The sequence below is a fragment of the Apteryx mantelli genome, chromosome 10 (genome assembly GCF_036417845.1).
Source record: "Apteryx mantelli isolate bAptMan1 chromosome 10, bAptMan1.hap1, whole genome shotgun sequence".
Lineage (NCBI taxonomy): Eukaryota > Metazoa > Chordata > Aves > Apterygiformes > Apterygidae > Apteryx > Apteryx mantelli.
This window is the reverse complement of record NC_089987.1, coordinates 22334831-22352582: the sequence shown is the minus strand read 5'-3', so window position 1 is coordinate 22352582 and position 17752 is coordinate 22334831. Positions and strand designations below refer to the sequence as shown.

The window sequence follows — 17752 nt, the reverse complement described above, 5'->3', positions numbered from 1 at the left end:
CTGGAATAAAAATACAGCTGGCTTCGTTCCCCATTAGCAGTTAATTTCCGCAATCATTTTCACAGAGGGGGAAAAAGAGAAATGCTCATGATCTAAGAGATGAAAGCAAATGAAAATAAGCCTCATAAAACCTGTACTACCCTAAGGAAAAACTGCCCCACAACTTTCATTGGGGAATTATCAAAGGCCCCAGTCTGGTGGGGGTTGTTTGCATTTTATAAGACAAATGCTTTAGAGAGTATAAGTCCTCAAATAGCTGAGATTCCATTCTGCTGAACCCCGGACAAGACTAGAAAAAGAAACAGCTGATCCCAGTTAGTCCGGCCTGGGGATTCTGCTTAGCCACATCAAGACGGAGGACTGAAGCAAGGCACAGAGCCATCCAGGCACTGCTAAGCCAAGCACTTCTTCCCAGTAAGATGCCATTGGCCCAAGCAAAGTTAACCACACGCTTGCTAGCATGGCTGCAGGATGGTCCAGAAGGGAGGTGAAAGTCTCATTCATCTCTTGTAAAAGAGAGGCTGGGTTAGAAGGCACTGACTCATTTTGCCCGAGAACAAGAAAGAAAGGATCAGTCCTGAGAGCCTCTTTTAAAAAGGGGGATGTTTAGTCACATTTTGCTCCGAGTCTGGGAGAGCAGTTACAAAACTTCTCACACTCAGAGCTCCCTTTCTTATTAGAAAAGGCTTAACATAAGCTCAAGAGCAAGAGCTGCATGGAGAAAGGGGCAAAGACCAAAAGAGCAGTAATTCTCCCACGCACAGTTAACCCTCAGAGGTGACGGCAGCCCTGGACACGTGCAGGTAGCAGCGACCTCCTAGCGCAGGAGCTGATGGTAGCACGGCCACGACTCGGAGCCTCATTTACTTTGCTCCTCAGCCAGCATCCTCGCCACCGCAAGGCATGCTGCTCCGGTACCCAAGCCTGCCAGGGATCTCTGGCCTCTGCTGCTGCAGACAGCTACCTGTCTGCTGGCTCGGCAAGGGGCTTGATCTTGTGCGATGCTAAGAAACCTCAGCCCATGCTGACTTCAAGAGGGGAGGCAGATGTTCAGAGGATAAGGTTGTTTGGCATGCTTTATGTACAAGTGTGCAGCAATCAGTGCCTTATTTACTACGGCTGATGAAAACCCTCCTCCAGCACTGAACCAGCCATCATTTTCTCCAAATGACAAACTCCCCCTTTCCCCACACACGCAAGCACCTTTCTACACCAAACCCCATGGGGTAATTAATCTCAGTCCACCAAGCAAATAAAAACAAGCCACTCTGAAAAAGCACCCAGCCTCATTACCACACTGATTCAAAGAGTGGATAGGAGTAAGCCAGTAGACAGACACTAACAAAGAATAATTAAAACAAAAATAAAAACAACAAAGGATCTAAGACCTGAAGAGGAATTACTCACTTGGAGCAGCCACCGCCACATTTAAAACATTTCATCTTTCATAACCAAAGTGTATGAATAGGAAATAAGTAAAACTAGCTCTAGGGCACAGGAATATTGCCCCTGGCTGGCTCATCTTGTTATGCACAGGCAAATATGCCATGTACTACTCACATCCAGACATTTGGCTATGGTACAAGGGGGCTGGGATTTCTCATCCCCGCCTGGGAGCATAGCACTCTCTGGAGCACAGTAAGGGAAGTGCAGAAGAAAGCTGACCACTCTTGAAATTACAGGCAAGAACAGAGCTATTCAACTGCTTAAGTGACTATTAAAAACCCACCTACAGCTATGCAAGAGTTCTTGATTACTCGCTTTATTTGCATCTTTGTTCAGCCCATGCAGGGGAAACAGGCAGGAGTTTTAACTAGATGATTGTGCTTGCAGTTGATTCTGAGCTGAGACTGAAACATGAATTCCTGTTTTCTGAAGAAACAAGGCCAGAGGGGCTGCTGTGTAATGAAATTGCTCCCTGGAGGCGAGTGTTGCAGCATTTGCTCATGATGTTCTGAGGTTTACAGTAATAGCACAGCCTGTGCCTCTTACCAGTGTCCCCTTCCGAGAGGGACACCATCCTTCCCTCACGCCAGGGAGATTGGCAGGGCCAAGACCTGAGAAGAACCATATGTTCCACCAGCTCTAGGCTCAGGTACTAAAAATGCTGCATTAAGATCCAAAGAAACTAGGTTTAGTCGTAATAGCAAAGGGATCCAATTAACTCCAGCCAGGTCATGCAGAAAGTCAGAACATCCTCTGAAAGAAAAGCTTTGGAGAGAAACCAAGCAGCTCCTAGGAGTAACCAGGCTTGAAGGGAAGGTTAGCTTAAAGATTACATTAACAAGTCAGGATGCTGCAAATAACTAGTTCAAGATCTCAAAGGATGGAGTAAGCAACCAGCCCATCCATATCCTCACATGAAGATGGCCATCATTCCTCCTCCTGCCACATTTAAGGTGGGAGAGAAGACACACACAGATATCCTCCTGCTAGAATCCATCTACTCCAACATTAGCATGCAACAGAGCAAACTGCTTCTAAAAGCAAAGGCCTGACTCTTCTCATGTCATTTAATGGTCAGTCTACGTGAACTGGTGTGTTGTAGACTAGGAGAGGAAAGCATTCATGATGAACAGGCTAGAGTTTCATCTCACTTCATTTGTTCATGGCAGGTATTTGTCTCTGGGTCAGAGCTTTCTTGAAGTGCTTTTTCCTGCCAGGTCTTGCACTGAGGTTCAAATCCTCATGGACCAAACTCAGCCCAGGGTCAGCAAGCACCACACCTCCTGAACTCAGTGGGAGCGGTGCCTGCTTGCTTCAAAGGCAAGTCTTACCTTCTGTTTATACCAGCCTGCAAGGCATGAAAAGGCCTAGGAGGTCACACATCCACCACTGTAATTTCAGGCAGGATCAAACAAAAAAAGCAACAGCTGGGCTGAGTGAACAAGTCCATGTTTAATTACAAATGGTTTCAGTAATAAGCAAACACAAGAACAAAGCTAGTTGAAAACCTCCCTTTTTCTTCCTGGCTCTTGTTCAGGCCATGTACAAACAGAGCTGCCTAGGGGAGAATATCAAATAAAATCTGTCAACTACATTTTCTTTCATCTTATGCATTTTCAAGATGGCTACAGAACAACTGTTTCTTATGCAGTGCCAGTGTGCTTGAACAGACAGCAAGGACGGATGGACAGATCACACCTGCTGATGCAGAAGGGCGCAGGCCTTTGCAGATCTTTCCCAGCCTTTAGCTCAACCTCCTCTGTGCTTGTGAGCACAGGCACACATTTATTTTGCAGTTACCTGTTTAAAGGCTTTCATTTGCTTTCTTTTAACAACCTCTGAATATCAAATGGCCTTTCAAAATAGGATTGCTAGCACAGAGGAGGAGGAGGAGGAAGGTGACCCCGCTAATGGGAGATTTCCAGGGTGCTCCTGCCTGGCCCATGGAGGAGGTGAGAAACAGCCATCAGAGCACCCGAGATGCCCACAGAGCTGACTGACTCCTCCATTGGGTCACATGCTTACAGAGAGGGCTACTCTTGCTGCCTCCAAAAGGCCCAGGTATGGTGGTAGGCATAGAAAACAGGTCCTAAAGCACACACCTGTCCAGACAGGCAAAAAAGCCTAGAAGGGGAATGGTTTGTGTTGTTTTTTGAGCCTTCTACCAATATTTTGCAGCAGATTAGAAGCAATCAGTGGATTCCCTGATCACATCTAGCTGATACCTCAGAGAGCATTGGTGACAGACTGATACAACCATAAAGCACTACAGAAGCACAGCTGGAACAAAGCACCAACCCAAACCCCTCTAGCAACTCGATACCGAACGCTGACAGACCCCTGTCTAGCTGCCTACAATCACAGCTCCAAAACCTGGGTGTCACGGGGGGACACAATGGGAGAAACAAAGGCTGGGAAACCATCACATCCCTGGGAACCAAAGACTTCTGACCTTTCTAGCAAAGCCTGCTGAGAGAACAGGGTGGGTTGCGTTGTACTTCTGGCTTTAATTACAGCCAAGCGTTTGGCTTATTCTCCTCTAACCGCCCCCCATGTCCCTTACAAGCCCAAATCTAGCTTTTTATAGCACATCCGGTATGGACGTTAAACACATTCAGGAAATGCACTTTCAGCCCCAAACATCCCTTCTCCTAGACCAGTTAGCTACGCAGGTTTATAACATGAAGATGAGGAACCGGATGTTTGGTTTTGTGACCACTGCTTTCCTGGATTACTTCTATCTGTTTAGGGAAAGGAAATTAAATAAACACAGGGTAGGCTGGCTGCATCCAGAAATAAAGCAAGCTGCTTGCAAGGTGAAGAAAGAAAAGCCAGATGGAGAAGCCACTCTTAACTACTTGAATCTTAGCTACTGTACTAGACTGCACTTTAGAGAGCAAAGCTTTTCACAACTGACCCAGAACCGCTGGGGGCTGACAACAGCTCACCGAACAGTGGGTGTCCCCAGGCCCATGTAGGATCCCGAATCACGTGGTTTTTGGTGCCTTCTAGCGATACCAATCCAGACTTGGCATCTCGTGTAATGCACAAAGGAAAAAAAGCACTCTGTCCCTGCCAAACTTGTATTTTAAGTAACCAAAGTGCACCAGACACCATCTTTCCCCAGATGCTGCTTTAGGGCATCAGCGAGGCTGGTGAATCCTTTCTCCAGAGGAGCCCAGTCAAGGCTCGGACAGTGGCTTGGCTCTACGTCTAGATCTTTGTGATTTTAACATAAGGGACTTGCCTTCAGCTTTAAGGAATTAGACAAGCCTTTAGTAGTTTTCTCACCTGAAAACACACTGGCAAGCTTCCCAAATGGAAGCACCCTTCTAAGCCCAAAGGCAAGCGTGTTCACTGAGCGTCTCAAAGACCACCCTTGGATACTATGCTAAAGTGGAAAATTACCTGGAGTGCTTACAGACCAGAGGACCCACTGGCCAGGCTGCCACAGACAGTTTCCCCCTAAACCCTCAAGAGTGCTGGTCTGTTCCACACTGAGCAAAATACCAATGCTACGCCTCTGCCACAGCGTCACGGCACAAAAGAACCTCGATATTCTGCAGCAGGCGAGCGAAAGGGAAGGCACCTGGGCCTGCACTGCATCGGGTCTGCTGCTCTGAACACAGGCGAGATGCACAAGCCATGGGGATCTTTCTCCTCCCACAGCCAGGCCACCTCATCATATTCTGGGCAAGCAGCTGTCAGTATGGCCTTGCACATCAGCGGGCTGAATGAAGACATAACTGAGCTGCTCCCACCACAGTCACACTGGAGGAGAGAAGTTTTAAAAGAGTTCTTGAACTGGCTATTTCCTGTAGTTATTTTTATTCCGTGTTTTCATATTTGATGTGGATTCTTCCCTTGAAAGTATCAGCACAATAACAGGGGGACAGCATTCAGCTTTTCTTTCTGGCCTGCCATCACTGCAGAACCAACTCAAACTGGGCTCTGGTTATTTCTCCTAAGCGAGCTGAGCTCCAGCACATACAGCAATTCATCTTAGCAGCGACCAAGCTGCTGCAGGCCCACTGGCCATGCACCTCCTCCTCTAGAGCAGTAAGCAGCAGGAGGAAATGGGGATTTCAGCAGCGCAGGCAAGCGAGCAGCCCATGAGGCTTTCCTAGTGAGCTACGAGGAACCTGCCTAGGCTCTCAGAGCAGGAGGGTGTTGCTGGAGGAACTGAGAGGCAAATTTGAAGAAGCAGGAACACCCACAGTCTGCATGACAAGGAGCCGTCCTAACCTCTTTGGTCAACCAAGCTGAAGCAAGAATGCCAGTCTACTCAAGGCAAGTTTGTTTCAGCACAAAATGCCATAAGCTGGACCAACATTTACGTTATAACTCCAGTTAGCTCTGCAGGGACAAAACTTGTGTGCATCAACAATAGCAACAAGACTATACTCATCTATGCATTCATTCATCTCAGGGAACAGCAGCTGTTAAGAAGAGTCACACATCACATTGCTTACACTACCCTGATCTAACTGCAGACTAGGCAACACATAGCTGGAAACATGAATGACAATCCAGCTGCAGCAACTGAATAACAGCCTATCTCAGGGAAAGGCAGCCTGAACTCACACCGGAGAATTGCTCTTTGGCAGATGGGAAAGACAATGCATTTATTTGATGGGTCTTGTTTCTGTGTGACCAAATTATAGCCAGCTTATGACTTTCAAATATAAATGCAAATGACTGACTTAAATAAAACTCATTGTTGGAACACAGAAGCATCTTATCTATTCCTGAGGGGGGGGTGATCTTCCAAGTTCATCAAGAACTGCCTGGAGAGGCATGTCAGATGTGCAGAGGACTGAACTCTTCACGTCTTTGACAAGCACTGCAATAATCTCTGAATTAGGTGCCAGAGCTTACACAAAAAGTGACAAATCCACACTGAAGTGACATCACAGGACACTGAAGAGGCAAAAGCATCTCTCATGCAAATGCTCCCCCAAAGTTTGCCAGAAGTCACACCCCAGCCAGTTGCTGCTCTTTATGGTCCAGGGAAGCACCTTTCAAGGGATCTGCAGGCAATCCCAGGCACGTTCCTTTGTTACCTGCAGTCTGATCAGACTGCTCAAGATGTTCAAAACAAGGTTTGCTTACTAGGATGAATGACTTATGAGGAATGAGAAATTCAAGCCTGATCTTATGAACTGAGTCACTGGGACTCATGGGTTGCTTCCCCCACCCCCACATCCCTCCCCCCAGATCACCACATCCAGGCCTAATTTTGTTCCCACTGAAATCCTGCAGACAGCAAATATCCATTAGCTTAAATGCTGAAAAGTGGAGCTTAAATGATCAACTGAAGCACCTTCTTTCTCACAAACTGTCCACACCTAGGCAGAAAAAACACATACTTACCCAGAGACTGTCGGGAGGGAAGCTGGAGCTCCTGACTGCATTTTCTCTTGCTGCTTCAGAAAAGATTTAGCTTCTTTTGAGGTTGCATCCACTTCCTTAGTCACCCTGTTGAAAGAATGAAGGGGAAGGGACAAACCAGGGGGTAAGGAAGAGCAGTATACTCAATGCAGCAAAAGCAAAGATCCAGCAAGGAAACCACAGACAGCAGGTACAAGAGTTAGTCTACCAGGCCACAACACCTGCACAAAAATTGCCCCATCAGCTACAAGCTGAATAACTTGCATCTTGTTAAGATTTCATTCCAATTACAAACTCTCTATATACATGGAAGAAAAAGGAAAAGAGTAGCTAATTACAACTGGGGGAGGGTGGCTTTTTTTTTTTTTTTTTGAAAGGAACAGGAACACTTATTCAAACAGGCTCGCTAGAAGCTACTGAATACTCTGCTTAGGTCACTGGGGGCAATTCTAGTCTCTTAATTGGGCTCTTGATTTCCTCATTTGCTGGTCAGTGAGGCAGCTCTTCTGTGACAGCTGTTCTGCCACCCACAGCTCGCAGCCCACAGCCCACGGGGTTGGCAACATCTGCAATCAACACCAGAGTAAGGAATCTGGCCTGGGGGGCTGGGAATGAAAGAGAAAGCTCCGACAGTGCTGAATGCAGAAATTTGCTCTCGTTTTCTAGCTGTTTGTTTGAGGCCCAGAGGCCATAAAATATTGAACTTCAAAAAATAAGTCAATACTGCATCTACAGTAGGGAATGAATTACAAACATATGAACGAGAATCTCCAGAAAACCACTCAATAATTAATTGTTAGAAAATCCCAGCTACTTTAGCTCCCTCAATTACACTGACCTGCCTCCAGCAATATGCTTTTTGGGCTTTCAGGAGCTCTTAATGAGGTTGCCCCAGTTTGCCAAGCTAACAATCTCGCTCCCTCGGAGAACAAAGCGGCAAGTCTCTCGAGCCCTGCAACTCTATCCGCACAGAATAAAGGCCCAAAGGCAGCTGCCTGACTCACGGCGCGGCCAGCCCAGCCTCCATGCCTTCGCCCAGGCCGGGAAGCGTGGCTCGCCCTTCCCCACCCTCCTGCAGCCTGGCCCTTCGGCTGCATCGGCTGCCAGGAAGGGTGGACAGGCTCATTCCCAGTCTAGCGCGTATGCTGACGAGAGGCTAAAAAGCCGAGTCAATCACTGGATCTGCCCCGGTTAAAAGTCAGGCTCGTAGCGGCCTGCTTCCCACCCTCCTATCCGCGCACGCCAACGCAGCTCTGGCTGAGCGAGTCAGGCATCAGAGTTTCCAGCTGGGATAGTGAGCTGCGGACCCTGCCCCTCCAGTGCCTCCCAGGGCAGAGTCCGGCTGCGGAAAACTTGAATCCAGCTGATGGACACGGAGAAACCCAAGGATCTGTGAAACCAGCCGGGTGACCGTTCTGAGGACTAGCAGCGAGGAAAGTGCTGTGAAGTTATCTGTCAAGCCCAGAGGCCTTGAGGCCGTGAAATCTCACTTGCACAGAACCAGTGCCCACGTCCCCTGCTGACAGGGCATCGGGGTCTGGAGTACAGCTGCACTGAGTCCAGCAAGGAGCTGCTAGGGAAGGGGAACAGTTCTTTCACCTTCTCCCTGAAGGGCAAGTAGAGTGGGGAAGGCATGTGCAGAGACAAGAATCAGTGCTTGCCCTGAACACCCCCTGCTCAGCCCTGTTGTTTCAGGGCAGAAGAGGAGATTAACCCTATTTCCCCCCCCCCCCCCAGTTGTCACATGCCTTTCAAACCGGTGGCAGTCATGTGGATCGAGATAAATCCCATGCAACGAGTATTTAGAAGCATTTGCTGATCAGATTGGAAAGGGGTGGGAAGGAATGGGAAGAGCAGTTCAGAAGGGGAAAAAAAAAAAGCCTTCCTCCATCACAATTTAAGACATCCCAAAGCACCACCTAGCCACAGCCCTCAAACACAGTCGTGTCATGCAGTAACCATATACTAATGGTTATTTTACTTCCGTGAATTTCCTTAGACAGAATAAACCCAAATGTCCTTATGCAGCAATTAGCCAGAACTCCCCACCAAGCCCCACTAGCCACGAGTGTCAGGTTCAGATTAATACAATTGCAGTCTATTTTTAAACACAGGGGCCTGCAGAGCCAGCTGCGGAGCAGGATCAGTTCCCATGCATTCTGCACAACACGAGCTCCTGGCGAGGTCCCCCTCCCCGTCACCCCCGCGCACTCCCATGCAATCCAGAGCTCGCCCCCCGCGCACAGGAAGCCGGCAGGCAGCCGTGAGAAACATCAGGCAGACCCGGAGCACGCAGGAATTCAAGAGGCATAGCGTAGTAACCACAAACCCTGGAAAAAACCTCTGCGCTGGCCTCCTCTGAGGAGATCCCAGCCCTCAGGAGATCCCAGCCCTCAGGATGGCCATGGGACCTCCTCCCAAGTTAAATCCTAGCTGTTAAACCCTCCAATTTTCTGGAACTTGAACAGGACAGGCTAGAGGACAAGGAGGAAGCAGCAGTTGGGAAAGGAAGCAGAGGTCACGGAAAGCTCACAGTGCCATTAACGCCACATGTCTGAACTCAGAGATGACAGCCTAGCTCCTCAGGGTGCTGCGTGCTCAACTCCCACAAACCAACAGGAATCTGGCACTTAATTAGCTTGTAGGATTTGGACCCACATGACCTGGAGCAAGTCTTCAAAGCCTGTGGCAGAGCTAGGATCTGAATATAGGGCCCCCTAGCCCTGGCTTAACACCACGACTACCTTCAGCCTTCTCCACCCCGAGACAAACTTGACTGAATTCTTTCCTAACGGAAGAGGTAAAGGAAAGCATGAAGTTAAGATGCGTATGAAAAACGGCTCTAGGAATTTGCCAGCCGCCGGCGTGGCACAGTTGGCATGCCGTTTGTTGGGCCAGCTCTACAAGAGTCACAGCTCTCAGAGCAGAAAGACGTTCACGTCCAGAAAAGCGTGGAGAGGAGAGACTCGCACTGTGAGCCCCCTTAACGTCACGCTCAGGAAGGCTCTGGCATGGCCCTTCAATGAAAGTAGGCTCAGCAGAAAGAAATCGCTGTGCTGCCCAGAGGCACAGAGCAGGTTGCTACTGAGAGATTTCTCATGCTTTGATGCTTGCTCCCCCCCCCCCCACCTCAGGGTACCAGCAGCAATGACAGGGCACAGACCAAAACACTTGGTTCACAATTTTCTTTTCCCTTTGGCCTGTCAGCAGCTGCTCAGAATGTATTTTTGAAATTGTTTGCCGCAGCAACCCTGAGCTGCAAAGCTGTGTGCAACCTGTTCCACCAGGACTGCACAGCTGGGGACAGAGGAATGTGCCAAAAACCTAATTAAAACTGACCTTTCAGGGCAATTCCATCACAAGACCCACTGATTGCCTCATAAAATGAAACAAAAGCAACTCAGACTGGCTGCTGCTGGGCTGATGCCAGCAGCGACTCCTGCATCGCTCCAACAGGAATGACAAAAGAAAGAATATTAAAAGGCTTTACAAGGTATTAACTCAGGTTATGCACATTTCATCCTTCCTCAGATCGCAGGCCAAGAACGGGGAAAAAACAACACTCTGGTCTACATTATTATGGGAGACAATAACTCTCCATGTAGAAACCTAAACACTCCTTGCTCTTCATGGGTAGAAGTGGGAGCCATTAATCCAGCTGGAAGAAATCACAGTCATTACTAAGGAAAATTACAAGACCTTTCACTTTTAAATACTTGATAAGTAACTATTTGCCTGACTGTTTACTGGGATGCTATTCACACATTCTAATCCAGGAATAAACACAAAAATAAATATATTGTCAGCAATAAAACAAGTAGTTAGTGTCTCGCCCACTTGCAGACCCTGTAATTCACACACAAAACCACTGTCTCTCATTTCACCATAAAGATTTCATTATATTGCTACGCTATTAAATTGGCTTACAAAATACAGAATCATTTTATTAACATTTTTGGACAGTGTTGGTGTCTGGTAGCACAGACACCACCACCGCATGAGGTGCTGTGTAACTGTGAAATAGGAAGGTCTTCCCTATTTCAGTGATTATAATCAAGACACATTATCAGCTAGATCACTAAGTGCCTCTAATAGTTATGCGTGTCTTTCACTTCTGTTTACCAACCAAAGTGCTAAAGCCTACCCTCCCGGAAAAGGCCCCAGTTATGTAAGCTGGACACCAAGTCTCATAAGACAACCCACATGCTGTCATGGGCTGTCCCAGAAGCTGTTTCACACAGCACTTTTAGTGGTGGACTGTAAAAACCTAATTCAAGAACAAGAGTTTAATCTGACAAACAGTTGCTGTCTGCTCCCAACAGTCCACTTAGCCATATAAGCAGCTAAACGGAAGAAGGAATGTAGTCTAAAGCAAGCACCACATTCACAGAGCTCCAGATGTCCTGCCAAGGGGCTTAAAAACAAATTTTTGTCCTTCATTTCAGTAACAGGGTAAGCCTAATACACTAGCTTTTCTCCTGTTGTCTGGTCTTTGCACCAGGTGCAAGAGGAGGGACAATCCATCACATCACCCTCCTCCTGCTTCAGCTGCACAGCACAACCCCCACACCCCAGGTTATAGCCCATGACTGTGGCCAGGTGCCCCCACGCACAGCATTGCTGAATCCAGAGAGAGGTGTAGCACGGGGGGCACCAAGGGTCCTGCACGTCAGGGAAGTATCCAGCTCAGGAGAGAACAGCAAGGGGAGCTGCAAGTCCTCACCGAAGGACTCATGCATGTCTCCAGAGCTGCATACATGCAGGGATGGGGAAAGGAGGCAGAATCTTGCAGGCAGGACAGAAAAAGCTGGGAAAGACCCAGAACCAGCTACATCAAAGCAGCTCGTGGGGCTCCTGTCCATGGTCTGTTGTGTAATAGCCACCTTACGCATCCCAAGTGCCCAAATCCCTCCAACTTACCCCCAGGTAGCTCTCACAACTGTATCCTTCTAACCAAAATGCCTGGTGCCCATCAGTCTGAGAAAGTACACGTTGGTATTTGGGTAGAAAGGGACTTTTAGAGCTAAGAAGGCAATTAAGATCCCTAACTGCAGCAGCACAAAGTTACTATCTCCCCTGACCTCCATGTTGAGAAAGACAGAACAAGAGAGGAAGTGCTGGAAAGTGCCAGCACTCTTCACCACTCATACTCAGGACAGTCAGTCCTCACTCGGGAATCCTGCCCCAGTTTAGACCTGACACAATTATAAAACTTTCCACCTGATCTTTAATGTTAGCTCTGGGGAATCACAGACAGAGGGGAAAAAATGAGGCTAATTATCCCTTTTCAATATTCCCCATCTGTGTCTAGCCTCATTAAGCAGTCCTCCAGCCTTCTGGAATGATCACTTGAGGAGCAAACACTGCTCAGTAACAGGGGTTAGTAAAAAACTAAGCCCTTCTGAGCCAAGAGGAATATTCTCTCCAAATCCACTTTGAGGTGCCTTTTGGGGGGACCTCTGTGCTCAAGGTGCCATGGTTTGGATGCCTTCCCAAGTCCAATGCACTGCATGAGAGGCTGGTGGCTCCCGCCTGCAAGATCCTGAAGCCACAGAAGCACACGTGCTCAGCACCTTGCAGGAGAGGATTCAGTGCTCGCACAACAGGACCTCCAGGCCACATTTGTCTGTACACTGGGTATGTATTTCTTTCATGCTGGCTCACCTGGTGTAAAACAAACAGAAATTTTCCCATTAGAGTGAGACACTATGGCAAGGGCAACACAGCCTCCTCTGAGGAAGGACATGACAAGGACACTTCTGTGCCCTTGTTATTCCTGATCACCACAGCAGGACATGCACTGCCACATTAGTCAAAGCTAAGTTAGTAACCCTTCAGCCAACCCCTTGGCAGGTTGGCTCTAGAGCCAAAAGGTCCCCATCGCTTGCTCTCAGTTCCTAACTTCAAGTTAAAACATTAGTACTCTGCCTTTCAGGAAGAAAAAGAATCCTCAGGAAAACAACCAACATTTTCTAAAACTTGCTCTTCAAACCAGGCAGGAGAAGCCGTTCCCTGGGAAACTGAGCCCATTCCCTGAAGCAACACAGACAAGATGAGGCTGGAATGACTGATAATTTTGTGGGCTGCCTATCTGCATGGAAGCCGCTGGCTGGTCTTTAAAAAGAAAAGAATCTGATCAGAGCTCTCCTGGAGTGCGGCAAGGGCCGAGCTGCCTGCCTGGTGCTGTTCCTCGCAGCACATGTATGCTGCTACACAAGCAGTGAGCCCAGGCTGCATCTCAAACCAATTCATCTGAAAACAAGCAGAGATGAATGGTATTTTAGCATAAATAATGCATAAAAAGTTCTTTTTAAAATCCAAGTCCTAACCTCATAAATCTTTAAGGAGACAACTGATTTTCAATCTCCTGCACGACAAAGACCTTGTGACATGCACAAGGGAAGTGTACAGCTAGTGCTGCCATCTCACATAAGCTGACCAAGCTATGAGGCCACCTTTTGGACCTCTGCTTGCTACTTCCTCAAGAGGGTCTCCAAATCCAAAGGAAAGCAGCATTCCATTTACTAAGCTCCTACTGGGATTTGCAATAGGTAGAAGACATCAGACAAGGCTCTCTGAAGTAGCTGACCCACAGCTTGGTCACGAGTTTTCATCTCCCCATTGATTACAGTTTTATCCACCCTACTTTTAAGTTTCCCTAAGCACTACTTACACCTGTGGGATACTATTCCCTCACCCAACCCAACCACACTGCCTCAGAGTCCTGATATGCAGTTTACATTTCGGGCTTTGAGGCATCCTGTAATTTTTATTTGTACCTCCTAAAAGATTGATATCAAACTACTGAACACACCTCTGAGCAATCAGGTGAATGGATGCATCTGCTGTGCGGGTCAGTGTGACAATACTCTGACTTTGTTCGCAGCAAGCTGCAAATACAGCAAAAGCAAGACAGGTCTCCGCAACCCCGTAACTGCTGCCAAACAGTGTAATGGTGGTGGTGTTATGGGTCACTTTTCTTGCCCAGGGAAGGAATACCACGGATCCCAAGAGCCAGGGGTTCAAGATTCATTTACAACTATGAAAGTTGGACAGAAAGGTTACACAGATCACACTAGGAGCTACTACATACTACAAACCAGAAGCATCCCCATGGGGAAAAGGCCAGACTAAGCCTGCCTCAGTGTGTAATGCGTTAATGAGGTAGCAGGGCAGAGAACAGCTTTGTCTTCCCTTTAGGCTAACACAGAAAGCTCCTGTGTAGCTCCTGGTTCAGAATTCTAGTTACAAAAAAACATACATCTCACAAGCTGTACTTTCTGGTAGGAAAACCCCCCAAGCCCACGGGCTGCAAAGCAGGCTCTGCCAGCATCTCACCAGACATCAAAAGCTCCTTTCTGAGCCTGGAGCTGTCGGGAATGAGACCGCAGCTTGGAAGCTAGGGAAGCACGGCAAACAGCGAGACGGTGAGACTGGATCTGCGGCCACTGCAACAACAGCCTAAACAAAGGGACAAAAGAACCTCTTCTTGCCGAATGGCGAAAGAGCCGCTGCGAGACCCGAGCAGCTCACTAAGCACCTTTGGTTTCCAGGTTTTTAAGAAATCGGGAAATTGTCTGAAAGCCAGGTACAGAAACAAACATCATCTCCATTATGCACTGGGGAAGGGTGGGATTTTTTCCTTAAGCTTCACCTATGATAAATATTCCCACACTGACTTCACACAACGTGTAGTCAGAAAACCCCTCATACAGCAAGGAACACCAATTGAACACGGGAGAATGCAGCTGATCATTCAGGTCCCCAAACCTAATACAGTGCCTAGATATCACAAGTCTCAAAGCCCTGGAAACACCCAAATGAATCTGGAGGTCAAGCTATCATTTTGAAGGTGCTTTGAGACTCCTCCCACCTTGGAAGATCACAGCTGAGCTTTCATTTCTTTTAATCATACTGATTACCAGCATAAATGCACAAATGAAACCAGTACACACCAATTATTTCTTTAAAAGAATCAAGCCACGTCAGAAGCGTAAGATGACTTTCAGTTAGACATCTGTTCAGTCACGCTGGGATTTTCGAAACATAGGTAACACAGGAAAAAAGACAGGAGCCAGCATGTTTGAGAGCCAAACAACGCACTGAACAGGGCTGGCCCTACTAAGCAACACTTTGCAAGTCACAACCCCTCTGTGCTTCGATTTCCCCATCTAAGCAAAAATCTCATCTGTGCATCAGCTTACAAAGGAAAAAACGATGAAAATACTGGATAGGAGCTGTCCATTAGGCCTTACCCCTTCTCAAAGCACAACGTGCAAACTGTAACACGATTTACTTCACTTGCAAGAGCTCTGCCCTAAAGATCTGGCTAGGTTTGTTACACCGTTTACGAAGTTTTGCTTTTTGCAGTGCTTCTGACACACAGGTCAGACTGTAAATGTTTAGCAAGTGACCCAGCACACAACGTGACTCCGGCTCACATTTAGTGACCTCATCTCCGGGCCGCAGTTGTGTCAATCAGTATTACACAACATTAGACTCCCCAAGGAAATTCTGAAGCACCAGGGAATATATGCACACAAAGGAAAGGTTATCAAAACATGCCCAGGAGACCTTTTCATTCTCACGCATCTTTTGAGAGGGATCATATTTTCACTTACTGGCATCAAAAAACAAAAAAAAAAAAAAGGAAAAAAAGAAAAAAAGAGAGGGATAAACACAACCCCAACCCAACAGCTATTTTTGAAACTGGAAAAAGCCAATATAAACTGTGGCTAGCCAAGGCATGCTCTGACCCCTAAGAATAACACCACCGTAAGGACAGGAACAGGGAGGCTGCTGCCTACACTCCTTTATGCCAAGATCAGCACTTCAGGGCTTATTTGCAGAAAAGCTAACAGTCACAGAACTACACTTTGGCCTCCTGCCACCCACATTAAGTGTCTGGAAATGCTTTAAAGGTGGGGTTCTGATTCTGCAAGCCTCATGGAGGAAGTGTCATGTTATGCAGCAACACCAGACTCCAAAAATCCTGCCCAGCCCCTCCTCAGCTGGAAAAGTGGTACTTGCAGACTGACAAGACTGGGGGCAATCCTTAACCTCCAATAAGAAAGTACAGGCAATCACTAGAAAACTGGGAAGTGGCTAGAATACACTTTTCTAGTACCCCTTAGCCAGGGAGGATTGAGGATAAAACCCTGTTAGCATATAGCATCCCTTGTCAGCAAGGCAAAGGAGATGAGATCTACCAGTCCTCCAAATGACTAGACTATGGAGTGGCTTTCCAAGGGGTGCCTACTAGTGTTCATTTTTCTTACGTTTCCTAACGCTTCCTTGCTGATGTAGCCAGAATCATTGTAGAAAGGGGAGCAGAACAGGAAGATAAATTTCTTCCTCTGCCCCAGTTAGTTCGATTCACTACCTGCCATATCTGATCTGAAAACACCTGCACACCTTATCTGGACGAAGCTGTCTATGACTTTCTATCCACCTGGAGAAGAGTCAGGACATCACAAATATAAGCCTCCAGAAGACAAAGAAAGGTTAACACTCAACTACCTCCTCATTCAAACATATAAGCAATGGCAGCAAAGGCTTCTTGCTAGAAAGGCACATATGGAACATGTCACATACATATTACCCATGAGCTGACATGCAGCACACTGTCTATAACGTTGGTAATCAAAAGATGTACACCCAAGCTACTGATCTTTCTCTTAATTTTAAAAGAGACTGTCCTTCACTCAGCATTGCACAATACCCTATGAGCACAAATGAGCAAGACTCACACCCAGCAAAAGTTACAAGCACGCTGCCAACTCCTCGCTGTTAATCCTCCGCGTTTCCTGACAAGCATCCCAGGGTAAGGAGAGAGTTAATGGTATTACATGTTCTCTCAGAGCTTATTAGCCTAACACATCTGAGCCATGCTGAGATCACAGAACAAGGAGGCAGATGGACAACTACATGTTTTTAAAATTGCTCTCTCCGTCAACTTTAAACCCTAATGGTGTGGGAGTAAATTCCCTGCTCTGCCCTCCTCTCCCCTCCCTGCCCCCCCTCCCCCTGAGATAAATTAACTCAGGATCGTCCTTGGCAATCTGCCCACTCCTGCCAATGCTTGCCACGAAGCAGCAGAAAGCTGTGGCTATTGCTCTGACAGCCACCTTAACTTTTGTCAAAGCAAAGCAGTAAGAAAAGGCAGTGGCCTCCAGGACTGCTCAGCTTGCATCCCGTTTGTTTCCCAACAGGGCTACTGTGTCATATTTGGTCCACCTCAGTTGTCACAGGAGGTAGCAGGGAGGACACCACCGCTACTGGGAAGAAAGGAAGGAGCTGAGCAAGGATTTTGGCAGGCTGCTTTCAGATGCCTGATCTGTTGCTTGTCCAGCTGTTCCCATCTGCTCTCATGAAAATGGCAGTGACGGAGGGGGTGAGAGCCCTGGTAGAGGACAGCAGACCCAGGGTTAGAAACAGGTGAGCAGCCTGGGAGATGTGGGGCATTCCTCTATTTGGCAAATGCACAGAAGACAGGATAACCTTAAAAAAAGAAAAAAAAAATCTTTTGATAATCAGAGGCAGCATAAAGAAATCCCTGCAAAACAGCACTGTATCACTGCAGAGAACTAAATTATAACCTCAGTTCTGTTGCTGCACAGGTCAGCACTTTTCCTTGCCATGAGGGAATAAATCAGTCCTTAACTAGCTTTACACAGCTCTCCTGAGATTGAGATCTTCACCAATAGGGTGAAGAGTTCAGAGCAAGGTCCAGGAGTCCAGCTAACAGGTAACAACACATCCTGGGCTCAGACCTCACTGCTCTACTCAGGACAACCAGGCCTAAGTCCCAGGACCTTAAGGATTGAGTGGAACAGCAAAATAAAACAAAAGAGTGTTGGACACTGCCGGTAGTCCTACCTGCACAATTCTCAGTGTCAATGGCTTTCTGGTACAA

General features: G+C 47.4%; 1 protein-coding gene across 1 annotated transcript in view; it reads right to left on the bottom strand.

Moving 5' to 3' along the window:
- CFDP1 (craniofacial development protein 1) overlaps positions 1 to 17752 on the bottom strand; it is a 71970-nt gene that overhangs the window by 44507 nt on the left and 9711 nt on the right. Inside the window, exon 5 of the mRNA XM_067302680.1 lies at positions 6820 to 6924. Within this exon, the coding sequence (XP_067158781.1) occupies positions 6820 to 6924 (105 nt within the window). The remainder of the gene's footprint in view (positions 1 to 6819; positions 6925 to 17752) is intronic.